Source organism: Phallusia mammillata, chromosome 3 (genome assembly GCF_965637545.1).
Source record: "Phallusia mammillata chromosome 3, kaPhaMamm4.hap1.1, whole genome shotgun sequence".
NCBI classification, from domain to species: Eukaryota; Metazoa; Chordata; class Ascidiacea; order Phlebobranchia; family Ascidiidae; genus Phallusia; species Phallusia mammillata.
In genome coordinates this window covers 21,059,621-21,071,850 of record NC_137254.1, presented here as the reverse complement: position 1 = coordinate 21,071,850, position 12,230 = coordinate 21,059,621, and the positions used below count along the sequence as shown (strand labels likewise).

At 35.5% G+C, this 12,230-nt stretch overlaps 2 protein-coding genes and 1 long non-coding RNA gene across 3 annotated transcripts; 2 read left to right on the top strand and 1 right to left on the bottom strand.

Annotated features, from left to right (window-relative positions):
* The first annotated feature begins 1,522 nt into the window (after positions 1-1,522).
* LOC145219815 (uncharacterized) lies at positions 1,523-4,590 on the top strand. Its single transcript, XM_080087123.1, has 2 exons — positions 1,523-4,382; positions 4,438-4,590. The coding sequence occupies exons 1-2, from the start codon at positions 1,523-1,525 to the stop codon at positions 4,512-4,514; spliced, it is 2,937 nt and encodes a 978-aa protein (XP_079943249.1). The 3' UTR covers positions 4,515-4,590.
* A 1,383-nt stretch (positions 4,591-5,973) lies between these two features.
* LOC145218557 (uncharacterized) lies at positions 5,974-10,902 on the top strand. Its single transcript, XM_080085974.1, has 9 exons — positions 5,974-6,174; positions 6,694-6,825; positions 7,125-7,181; positions 7,271-7,384; positions 7,574-7,696; positions 8,354-8,438; positions 9,230-9,346; positions 9,563-9,606; positions 9,945-10,902. The coding sequence occupies exons 1-9, from the start codon at positions 6,049-6,051 to the stop codon at positions 9,960-9,962; spliced, it is 816 nt and encodes a 271-aa protein (XP_079942100.1). The 5' UTR covers positions 5,974-6,048; the 3' UTR covers positions 9,963-10,902.
* LOC145218558 (uncharacterized) lies at positions 10,650-12,139 on the bottom strand. Its single transcript, XR_013857653.1, has 2 exons — positions 11,225-12,139; positions 10,650-11,104 (listed from the first exon to the last, which is right to left on the bottom strand). It is a non-coding gene; the product is annotated as an uncharacterized LOC145218558 (long non-coding RNA).
* Between the last annotated feature and the right edge of the window lie 91 nt (positions 12,140-12,230).

Genomic DNA, 12,230 nt, shown 5'->3' with positions numbered 1-12,230 from the left:
TTTATTTTCAAAGGTTTTAAACTGTTGTAAAAAACATAACCCAATAATAATTTTGTGCCAACTTGGAGGATACAAGTTAATTCTGTTTGTGACGTCATACGGTATGTGTTAGCTCACTGTTGAGCGTTGTTTGGCTGATAATGATTTAAAACCAGCTCTCTAAAGTTCGGAGTTCGGACTAAACGGAAATGTTTGGTCGAAAAAACAAATAAAAGTAGATTGATTTTTTGATTATCCAAACAGGTGCAGAAATTGTCGAAAAGCTTTCCTCATTTGCAGACAAACATACAACCAAAATAGTAAGAATGCATGTTCATGGGTCGCGAGAAACCACAAAAATAAATTTTAGGAAGTATTTGGGTCGCGTCAAAAAAAGGTTGGGAACCACTGGTATAGAGATGGGGTTGCAGGCAACTACAACAAGCGAGTACAGTCATGCTACTGCACTTCAATTTTCGTGTTCGACTTTTGTGTTCAGCATAATCGTCACCTAATTTTTTTTCAAATGTACAACATTTGGTAAATTCAAAAACTGAGCCGCATCAGAGGGATCAAAGAGCCGCATGCGGCTCCGCAGCCGCGGGTTGGCGACCCCTGACCTAGCCGGACACGCTTCATTGAGTTTCTATTGCCTCAGTCTCAATTTCAGACAAAGCTGTTTATTTAGTGTTCGAGAGGTACCTTCCTATTAAATAAGCAGTATCTGCTCAAACCAAGGTAGGTTTACAGCTCAATTAAGCGTTCATATATCATGACGAGACTTGCTAGTTAAAATGTTAGTGTATTTTTCGTATCTGCGTTTAGGTTGATTGCCAAGCTGGAAGCTCATAATTGACGCGGGCTGTGTAAACAGGTTGCAAGTTTTAGTGTTAATAAAGTACTTTGAAATTGTTTGCTGACTGATAAAAAGCTTTTTGTACGCATTCGAACGATATTACCATCAGGAATAAAAATGTGATGAAAAACGATTTTCATGTCATTATGTTTAAGTACTTTTAAGTCAGTTTGTAAGGTTAACGATTGTAACATACATTGGCATGACCCATATAGGCGTTCATCGATGGCGGAATTGCACTATTTTGTAACAATTTAACGATCTTAAAATCGTTTTATTTTCAGTTAGTTTAATCTCGTTCGAAAATCTCATTCGACTTTAGACAGATTGTTAGCTGAAATAAACTAGTTTCGCTTTCCTTTTAGTCTACTCTAGAGTAAACTCTAGTACTGTGGTGTTTTCCAGTCTGGGAGGATTTTCTCCCAAATGAGAAATTTTGGTATTTACGTGGAGGTATTCCAATGTTATTTTAGCGTGTTGTTTGTCAAAAGATACTCAAGTTATAGAAGCTGGGCTTTTGGAGTCCAATGTTAAATGGTGAGGTTAATTTAGCGTCGTCTAATTTAGCGACTTGTTAATAGAATAAAAAATGTCAAAAAAGGATAGGAACCCTGGTTTAGCTTACTCTTGGCAAAAACAAAAACCTGTTTTGTTTTTGAAGGCAACTTATGGTGGTAGCGCGGTAAAATGTCTGCTGTGCTGTCTAGACTGGATTTAACATGGGCTGTGTTTGGTGAAGTGAAACATATTGTGTTGGACACGGAACAGTACGTGCTGCGAGCTTGCGAGGTTTTGTTGTGCAAGCAACTCAGAACACTTTGTTACGCAAATGGTCGGGAAAAAGACAAAGAACAGTCCGCGGAGATTTTGCGCCAACTAGCGGTGGTGTATCGGTTAAAAAGCCCAAATAAGTTAAGTTTGATACAAAGTTGTGCTTTATTTAATGCTGCTGCAGCAAGAGAGGCAGACAACTTGGAAGAAATAGCAAAGAACCTTCGAGAACTCTGTACGCATGTTTTAATGCTGGCTAGAGCTCGAAATGCTGACCTTGTAACGAAAACGGACGTCTTTTATGACATGGTTGAAAGAATGCGTAGCGACGTCGAAAAAGAATTGGAAAATTTGACTGAAATAGGCGATAATGTGTCAAAGGACGAAAGGAAAAACATGGAAGCCATGAGGGTTGAACAAATAAGAAAAATCCAAACATTTGTAACTGAAGAGTATTTAAATGTAATGAAAGAGATAATGACTTGTTGTATTGACATAAAAGGTCCACCACCGTGTATGTATGCCTTGGTGGGAATGGGGTCTCTTGCTCGAAACGAAATAACTCCATACTCAGATTTTGAAAACGTTATTTTACTGGAAGAGGGCGTACAGCATCGTCCGGATTACGAGGAAATTTTGGAATACTTTCGATGGGTGGCTGTAATTTTCCAACTAATACTGGTCAACTTTGGGGAGACCATCGTTCGCTTTTTGAATATTGAAGGACTCAACGACCCATACAAGAAAGACGATGATTGGTTTTATGACCAGTACACTACATGTGGTATCTCACCAGATGGTTTTGCACCACACGCTTCGAAAAACCCGTTAGGTCGGCCCAAAACTAAGCAAAAACCATGGGAAACTGAATTGATTAAACCGATTAGCGGAATGCTTAAGTATCTTGAAACAGAAGAAGATTTAAAAAACGGATATCATCTTGCTGACATACTTCTGAAAACTTGTTTTGTCCAAGGAAATGATACAGTATATCATGAATTTCGCAAAGGGGTTAAGCACTTTCAAAGTCGAACACAGGACTTGTCCTTATTTCGTAAGCAGCATGAAGAAGATTTAGATAACTTTGAATTAATGACGCGCTTATCTTCTATTAACTTTAGACAGCGGTTTGACATGAAGAGAACAATTTTTCGGATTGTTACCATCTTTATTGCGTCTTTGGGCCGGTATCATCAATTGAATTCCACCTCATCACTTGACATCATACAGGAGCTGGAAGAAAACTCAATTATCGACAAAGAATTCGGCAGCAGCCTAAAATACGCCGTAGCCGTTGCATGTGAAATCAGATTAAAAGTTTACATGGAAAATCGTGCCCAGGCTGACCAGTTGTTTTGGAACTCAAGTGAAAATGATATCAAAAACTTGGGTGTGGTAGAAGCTGTAGGCATTGGCAGTTTAGTTTCCCTATTCCATACTGCTGAAAATTTGCAGTATTTTTTCGATGATACTGTACTAAAGTCGATGGCACCAGATCAAGATGAAGCTAGGAGAAAATCTTCAATAAATCCAAATAGAGTTGGCAACATCAAGCCAACTGTATGCATGACTTTTGGATTATACGAAAAGACAATCGAAGAGTGTCACAAGCACTTGATGACTCACCCCCCTTCAAAACAGCGACAGTGGTTTGAAGTTTTAATGGTTCACAGCCTTTATCGGTTGAAACGTTACGAAGATGCAAATGAAAAATGCAAATCACTATTAAGTGAAACTGACGATCTGCGCCAACTATTGCTTTGCATATCTGGCGAATCATTGTTAAATCTTGGCCGCTACAAGGAAGGTCTTGCCCAACTGGAAATCGCATTATCTCTGTTTGAGGATGATAATCTTGTTGACATTTTGAAGGCCGACTGTTTATTTCGTATGGGAGAATGTTTGTTTCGCTTGGACCAATTTACATCAACCATGCATTACTTTGAATCAGCGCGAAGCATTTATGTTCAAGCAGGCATCGAAGATACTGTAGTGCATTGTCTAGATATGAAAGGAAAGAGCTTGTTCAATCTTGGACTAATTGAAATTGCATTGAGAACGTTTTGCGATTTGCTAAATGAACAAAGGCGGCTTACGGAAGATGAAACAATGGATTGCGATGTTGCAGAGACTTTGGACTTGATCTATTTGTGTCTGATACAACTTGACCGCCTAAAAGAAGCATTTGTGTATAAAGAGGAAGAACTTGATATACATGAGAACATTCTTGAAGAGTTAGAAGACATTTCAAACGAACTTACCTCAGTGGACCAGATTGTAGCCTGTAAAATAGCGGTTGCTGATTGTTTGGTGAAACTAGGACGAAACGATGACTCCATTGAATGTCGCAATGACGCTGTTCAAGATTTGGAGATGACATTAAATGTAAAAGAACTACCTGATGCTGAAAAACTTCCCTATCTCAAGTTGCTGAGACAATGTTATGTTCATTTAAAGCAAGATGAAAAGGTGGTTGAGATTTTCGAACAAGAGATTCAATGTGATTTGGCGGTGAATAATGCTGAAACAGATCTGGATTTGGCCGAGTGTTATCATTTGTATGGTTTATTTCTGGTCAAAATTGACAAGAAAACAAAAGGATTTGGAATGTTTGAGAGCGAACTCAAGATATTAAATGATTTGACAGAAAATTCTTGCAACAAGAGTATAACACTGCAGAAAAAAGCACATTGCCTCCTTTCTCAAGAAAAGTACATCTCAGCATCAGAACTGTTTATGGAACAACTTACATTGGAGGAAAAAAAATCTTCTAATGGTAATTTACCTTTTTGGTCGTTGGTAACGACATCTAAACTCGCAGATTGTTATAGAAACATCGCATATTGCCTGGATATGTCAACAAACTACAAGGAAGCGCTTACGTACTACAATTTGGAACTTGGTATGAGGCGTCATTTGGCCGAAAGCAGTGGTACTTCTTTGCCAGTTGCTGACTGTTTCTTGCAAATCGGATTCTGTTATTTTAAGATGAATTGTGTACAAGACGCTTTGGATACATTTGTCCAATGCAGTAAAATAAGTATGGATTCTGCATGCAGCACAATGGCCTCAAGCATTTGCTTTTTATCACAGTTTGGCCAAGGGAAGTGTCTTCGTGAACAGGGAAACTACGAGGAAGTCGTTAACATTTGTATTTTAGCATTAAAATCCCTTGTGAAAAGCTGGCAAAATCCAACTGAAAAATTGCTTTTAAATGAGTGGCTCGGTCCCATTGACAATAACAAAAGTCTTGCGACAAAACGAAAATGCTTTGAGGAACATAAATCGATTGTTGAAAGATTAGAGAAAACAAACTATTATCGTTTGAGTGAATGTATACAGCTGATTGGCACATTGCTATTAGAAACCAAAACAATTACGAACTGATCACATAGCTGTAATTTCAGCTGTAAACTAAGTGCAATTTGCCTACTGGTAATCTAATTTAAATGCCAAATTTTGAAGTGTTTTTAAAAACTGTGTCATGGTTGAATGAAGAGCAGTCATGCGGTGCACATTTGCGCAGGCGATTGAAACTCGTGACTTGCGTTTGAAGACGTGTTTATCATCAGCTGATAGAGGTTTAAAATGGGCTCCTCTAAAATACGCAATCTACGCAATCTACGCAATCTACGCAATCTACGCAATCTGTACGCAATCTGCTTATAAAACGTATGCAACCTTTAAAAAATGTTGACGGTTAGGGCTTTTAGGGTCTGGGTGAGGGTTTATAATAAAATTAACACTATAATTTAGTTTTAGATGTCCAGTTTGGGCTTAATATTCTCATATGTGTTGAGAGTGGTACTAAACACTGTATGGTACCGCATGTGAACACTTGTAGAGAAAATTAGACCTGAAAGGCATCCGAAATTAAATTATAAAGTTAATTGTATCACAAACCGTCACCCTGACCCTAATAGCACTAACCGTCAACATCTTAGTTAGTTTTTGTTAGTAGATTGCGTATAGCTTGCGTAGATTGCGTAGATTGCGTATTTTAGAGTGGCCCGTTTAAAATAGCATGCCGCGAGCCAAAACCACTATAAGCTAAGTTGCAGCTGGCCGTACTAATTTTCTACAATTAATTTCGGTACTTACATTGTTTGTTATGGTAATGAAAGAAACTGTTAACTAAAATCAGATTCAAAATCTGAAAATCGTTTTGGCAGTCTGCTGACCGTAGTTTACGCGTCCCTGGTTTAGATGTTTCGGGTTTATTTTGTTTGTATTATTTGATTTGTGTTGGTTTGTTTTTATTTAGTGAATAAAGTTTAAAATTATTTGTGTGTTTTCAATAATTATGTTTAATAACAGTGTATTTAAATGCAAATTTAATCATCTATTGTTCATATTTGACTTTTGTAATAATTTTTTATTTCTTTTTTTGAAGATAAGTTTGCAACAGTTATACATTGAAGTATTTTGTTCTAAATTTCAAAATGGCGAATGTTATTGTGGCACCTGGACAGCCTCCGGTTGTTGCAGCTACTGCTACCCAAGCTCCATACGTTCAACCTGAACCATACCCTGGAGAAAAGTATAAGAAAACATACAAAACTCTGGGGGTATGTTACCTTTATATTTATTCACATAAATATGTTACTTATATATTTATGCTTTTATAGTTTTGGTATTTGATGTTAAAGATAACTTGCACTGTTACATTCATATGACTTACTGTTAAAAGACCTTGTACAGAGGACTTATCCTTGTGTTATCACTAGGGTTTTTTAAATGAAAGAATGTTTGAATTGTAAATAAATTGTAGTGAAAAATATTATGGAAATGAGGTTTTGCATGTGCTGTGAAAGAAAATTGTTCAATGTTGAATAATACCGATTTATTGCTTGTGATATTCCTTTTGCTATAGTCTTTAGAGACTTAAATATTAAATAATAAAGCATAAATTTGCTTTGAACTAAATGTTAACCCATACAAATATCTTTGCAAATCTGCAAAGAAAAGTTGCTTTTTGTGTTGGATCCATTCATGTTTTTGCAAAAATTCTCTGTGCAAAAAAAATAAACTAAATAGTTTCTATTTACTTGACCTTTTTGTAAAAAATCACTGTTTTTTCTTGTTAGATTATTCAAGTGGTGGTTGGAGTTCTTTCAATCATTCTCGCAATAGTTAATCTTGGTATCGAGACAAACGGATACTTTTACAGAACAGTTGGTTTAACTCTTGTGTCATGTGGAATTTGGACAGGGGCTTTGGTGGGTCGCAAATAAGTGCATAAATAACACATTGTGTAGGCTGCACTTATGTAGAAATAAGTAATGTATGTTGATAATTGTTTGAACCAGTGTAGAAATTGCAACATATGTTACCATAGTGCAAAAGTTTAGAACATGGGACAATGGTTAAAATGGCCCTTTGTTAGTTTAAATGCAGCACATAAAAAATGGATTTGGTTACTATTACTACAAAACATGTTTTATATTTGTCTCATAAAAACATGTGCAATTGTTAATTCAGACATATTTCGACTTTAACCATCCTTTCACTTTTACAGGCTCTTACCGCTGGAATACTTGGTATTCTCTGTGGATCCAAAACAGATTCTTGCCGCGTAAGAATTGTTTTGTTTTTTTCTTTTAATTATTGTTTCCAGCTACAAGTAACAGAGTATGATTAATTTCGCTTAATTTATATCTGCAGGTTACTGGAGCTATGATTGTGACTATCTTTGCAGCAATAGCAGCTGGGCTCATGTTTTCTGTGGAAACTCCTGCAGCAGTGTATGCTGGAGGTTATTCCTACTATGGAGCATCTGTAAGTGTAACAGTGTAATGTACTGTAATTTACATTACTTTTGTAAACATGTGGTAGCTTTTCGGGTGATTTTAGTACATGTTTGATATAAACTGTACTTACTTTTTGACAAGTTTTTTTTTGTCTTAGGTTATGCAAAACACTTCATCCTAAGATATTCATGTCTTGTGTTTATTGTATTTTATGTAGTCAACAACTGCAATACATGCCATTCTTTCTGCCCTTGCATTTATTGAGTTTGTGGTAGCCATTGTTCATTCGGCATACTGCTGTGCTGTAGGATGCTGTCATACATACACTGGACGTGTTTTGGTATGTTAGTTGTTTTTCTGTTGGTACTTAAGCATTGATAAGCAAATGTGCTTGAACCTTTTTACCATATTTTAAACAGAAATTTCCGCTATTTATTTATCTGTAATACTTTTAAATACAAATGCACTTTTGTATATGTAACCACTTTTTTTCTTTTTTGGAATGTAAATATATATATATATGTATATATATTGCTACAAAACAAATGATTTGAAAGAAAACAGTACTAATAAAACATATATACTCTGGCTGTATTGTTTTCATAAAGGCAAAGAGGATTTGATTGTATCTGAACACCCTAAGAATTGAACCCCCCCCCCTCCTCTTTTAATTACACCATACAATATGTCAAGTCTCATGTTATATGTGATTCAGGCATATTTTAGTGCAGGAAACCAGTGACGTATGTTTTAATGATTAACTGCTTTATTTTTGTCTCTACGTCATTCACTGATAAAATGTGTTTTGTGTACCACTGAGTATAAAGTAAATTGCTTTTGTGTTTAAACTTTGTTTTACTATATACTTTGTTGCAATTTGCTTTTGTCAACGTGACCTAACATCAAAACAGAGTGAAAAATGTTCTTTTACAAAAAAACAAATGTCAGTTAGGCTTTTCTTGAATACTTACTAGTTACTATTACCAATTGTTTCCAGGGACCAACCCAAACTATTGTGACCACCACAGCTTATCCAAACCAAATGCAAGTCACTGCTTTGCCTGGCCAGCAAATCCACTATGGTAAATATTCAGGATTGCTTTGTTTTAAATAAGATTTGATTGCAATATGGTGATAAACATACTCACCTCCTTGTTTAATACATTAAAATCAGTTTTTCTTGTAAATTTTTCAGACTTACAACATTGTTGGACTTCTTTCAACATGATACATATGTAATTGTTTAATGTTTAATTTTCTACATAAAATGTGTGTGTAACATTGTGCATAACAATGTACCTGCCTACCAATGGCATGAAAACTGTGTGCTAACATGGGCATCAGTTTTATCAAAAAGTCCGTATTTATTGCTTTGTGATTGATACTAAAAGCTCAGGCTAAAGAAAATGAACTCCAGTAAAAGAACTATGTCTGTTTTGTAACAAAAGCGCTGCTTTTATTGTTGGATGTTGATGACATCTGGTCTCTACGTCACAATGCGTACCACACAACAATAGCTGTGTATTGTGTCAACATTGTAAAACCCACCAGTTGGTCTGGTAATAAATATCAGACAAAGCTATGTTGTTTTGAAACTGTTGCCTTGAAAAAACTTCATTTTGTAACCTAAAAACTTTGTGTACATTGTGCTTGCAAAAACAATGATCAGGGGCGTTTATCACACTTAAAACAATCGCAGTAAAAACTACCAAAAATTAACTTCAGTCATTTACTTAAGGTCAAGTCCAAAGAAGACAACGAACACAAAAAGAAGACTAAGATTAGCTAAACATACAGTGATGTTTAAAAGCCTTGAATCTTAATAAAACCAGCTAACAAAAACTTGATTTTCAATTTGCTTTTCTCATTTTAGTCCAACAACCAGGCTATACCACTGTCCAACCTGGATACAACATTCAGCAACAACAACCAATGTTGCAACAACAACAACAACAACAGCAACAACAACAATACCCATCATCCCCTGCTCGTAAGTTGGTTATGAAATCTTTTTTTTTTCAATGTGTTAAATAGTCACAAAATCAATAATGGGTTAATTTTTTTTAGAATAAAGGTTTATGCTTTCAGGCCATCTCAAAACCAGTTGTTTTAATGTGTTTTTTTTAATTGTATATTTGCTGCTATTTATAAATATATATATATATACATATATGTTATGTTACGTTATTTCAAAACATTTTTTCAGAGCCAGTTTATGCGAACAACCAGTCACCACCACCACAATATGCAGTAAGTACTGGTTTTTAAGCTCACATTTGTAATGCCGAGTATATGAATATTTTGCACAATATATACTATAACATTGTTCATTGTGAGGAAAAATGTATCACAATCAAATAGGGGGACTTGGTGTGTTGAATAATACCTTTCTGTTAGTACAGAAAATGTCGTGGGTTGGCAATATCTGAACCTCCAACAGCCGCCATGCATACCGACGATAACTGTACAAATTGTTGAAAGACTCGAAATGTGAGAGAGTTCTCTCAAATTTCGAGTCTTTCTGTTAGTATTTTATCTTGTTGTTAGTATTAGTATGGTTTTTTTACAACATGTCACTTTTGTTTCAGGAAAAAACTCCTTACTAAAATAAGAAACAAAGGATTTGGAAAGGACAGCTTACAAATGTCTGTTTTACAGATTAGATTCCATGCACAAAACCTGACCATGTAAATATTTTCACACTCGTTTAGTGTGTAGTTTGTTCATATAATCATTTTAGCACACCTTTTTTACTGCTTTACCACCTTTTTGTCTACACAACCAAAATCAGATTACTGCTTTAGTCTTAATGAAAAGTATATTGCATACAGTTACCTAATTATTTGGTATTGCATTAGATTGTTTTCAAATATTGCCTATTTACGAACCATTTTGATTTTTGGATCATTCTTGTTCTACTTGATGCTTAGAGCCAGTATTGCAAGCTTTATTCAGCAGTGTTGTGATTTAAACTTATTACTAACATTTTTGTATTAGTGTGACTATGGCTGAGTTTGAAATGCAATTAAATAAATCATGCTTTTCTATTATTGTGTTACATAAGTTGAATCAGTATAATATGTCTTTCCAAACAATGTTTGTCCCACGACATTTTAATTGCCTTAGTTTTCACAGATTCTGTAGTGCCTAGAATGTTTTTTGTTTCCACTTGTATTGTCTTTGTAGATTAGACAGTGTTTGTGCTTCTTTTCATTACTGTGTGTCATTATGGCTTGATGTTTGCAAATACTGTAAATTACACACTGTTTTATCCAAGTTCATTAAAGCAAATGCTACAGTTTTCTTTAAAATTCTTTTTCATCCAGAAGGTACTGCTGTCATTTGTTGCATGTTTTGTTTTCTACAACCTTCAGGCATTCCAGTAAACATGGCTCAATTTTTGGTCAGCTATTACTTCTGGGCAAACATTACTACAAAAACTTCCCGCAAATTCTAAAATACTTAGTCTTCCCAAGTAAATACTGGCAATATCATTACATGTATATATATATGTATCTCTGGTCTGTAATAAATGCTTTCACTAAACTGTTGCGTTTTATTTAATAATACCGCTAGATGGCGGTAAAGGTGGACATTAGACAGACTTTGCATAGGTGATTTGGCCGAACGGTCCGGCGCGCCTGACCCATCTTTTCAGTCAACAAAATCTTGTTTGGGTTTCGTCCTCGGGAGCGTCCGTGGTTCGAACTTGGTATAGGAAGTGTACTTGGCTCAACGGCCTCGGGTACTAAACATACGAAACAGATTGGAAATCGTACTTTTTAGTTTTGAAAGTTCGATTCCCGTAAAATATCCATTGCACTACGACCAATTGAAAAGCTGCAGTATGGGAAAATTTCGCACTTACCTGCTTAAAACGAAATATACATTGTAATGATGGAGTAGTAGTTGCTTTTTGTTCATAATTCGATGCGCACTTCCGTTAGTTGTCTGTTCTTCCAGCTTTTAGTTTTTAACGAAAGACGACATCAGAAGCACTTAATGTACGTGGCACTTATTTCCATAATGCAACAACGGCGTTGAGTGGTATTTCTGAATTTGTGTTAAATTCTCACTATAACTTTAGCACAAAAATCGTGTAGACTTCAAAATGTTTGTCAGTCAAGTAATGCAGATTCGTTCAATAAACAAATTCACTTTGCGAATAAAATATTTTTAATTTAAGTCTGTAATGTAAGCCAGCCGCGTTTGTTATTTTATAGATACCTTTATGTTAGCAATTTAGTACAACTTTCAGAACATTGAACCATACAGCGAATACGTGTTAAGGGTTTTGTCGTTTCAAAAACATGCCCCTTGCGGTCCTTTTTGCGTATGTGGTGCATTTTTGTAGTGCTATTGACAAATGGTTGAAAAATGCAACTTTATAACACCATGCAATTGTTTTTTTAGCGGACCTGAAACAGCAACCCAAACCCGACCCGAAGACAACTTTTTTTCAAAACAATCATAAGAAGGCCAAAAATATTTACCAAGCGCAAGTTACGACGCAAATGTAAAGCCAGCCCTGAATCTTTGCGTTATTCAAAAAGGGATAAACGCGGCTCAAAGAGTCCCGCATTTTTTATTACACAGAGGTAGACTTGTTACCGTAATAAAAGATGATGTTAAAAACGTAAATAAATGTTGGTCAACCGTTCAGGTGGTCCATATGCATTTTTGGTGTGTTAAAAAAGTCATAGAACCCAACCTCTTTCAATCCAATACAGTTTGCAAACTAAATAAGTTTCAGGTCTAATCTAGTGTTGCAAAACTAAATAAATCTAGTGTTAAACGAAATAAGAATTTTAACGGAGTGATGAAAAAAACTTAATGCCTTGTTGGCTACACCCGGTAATTATTTACTATTGTCA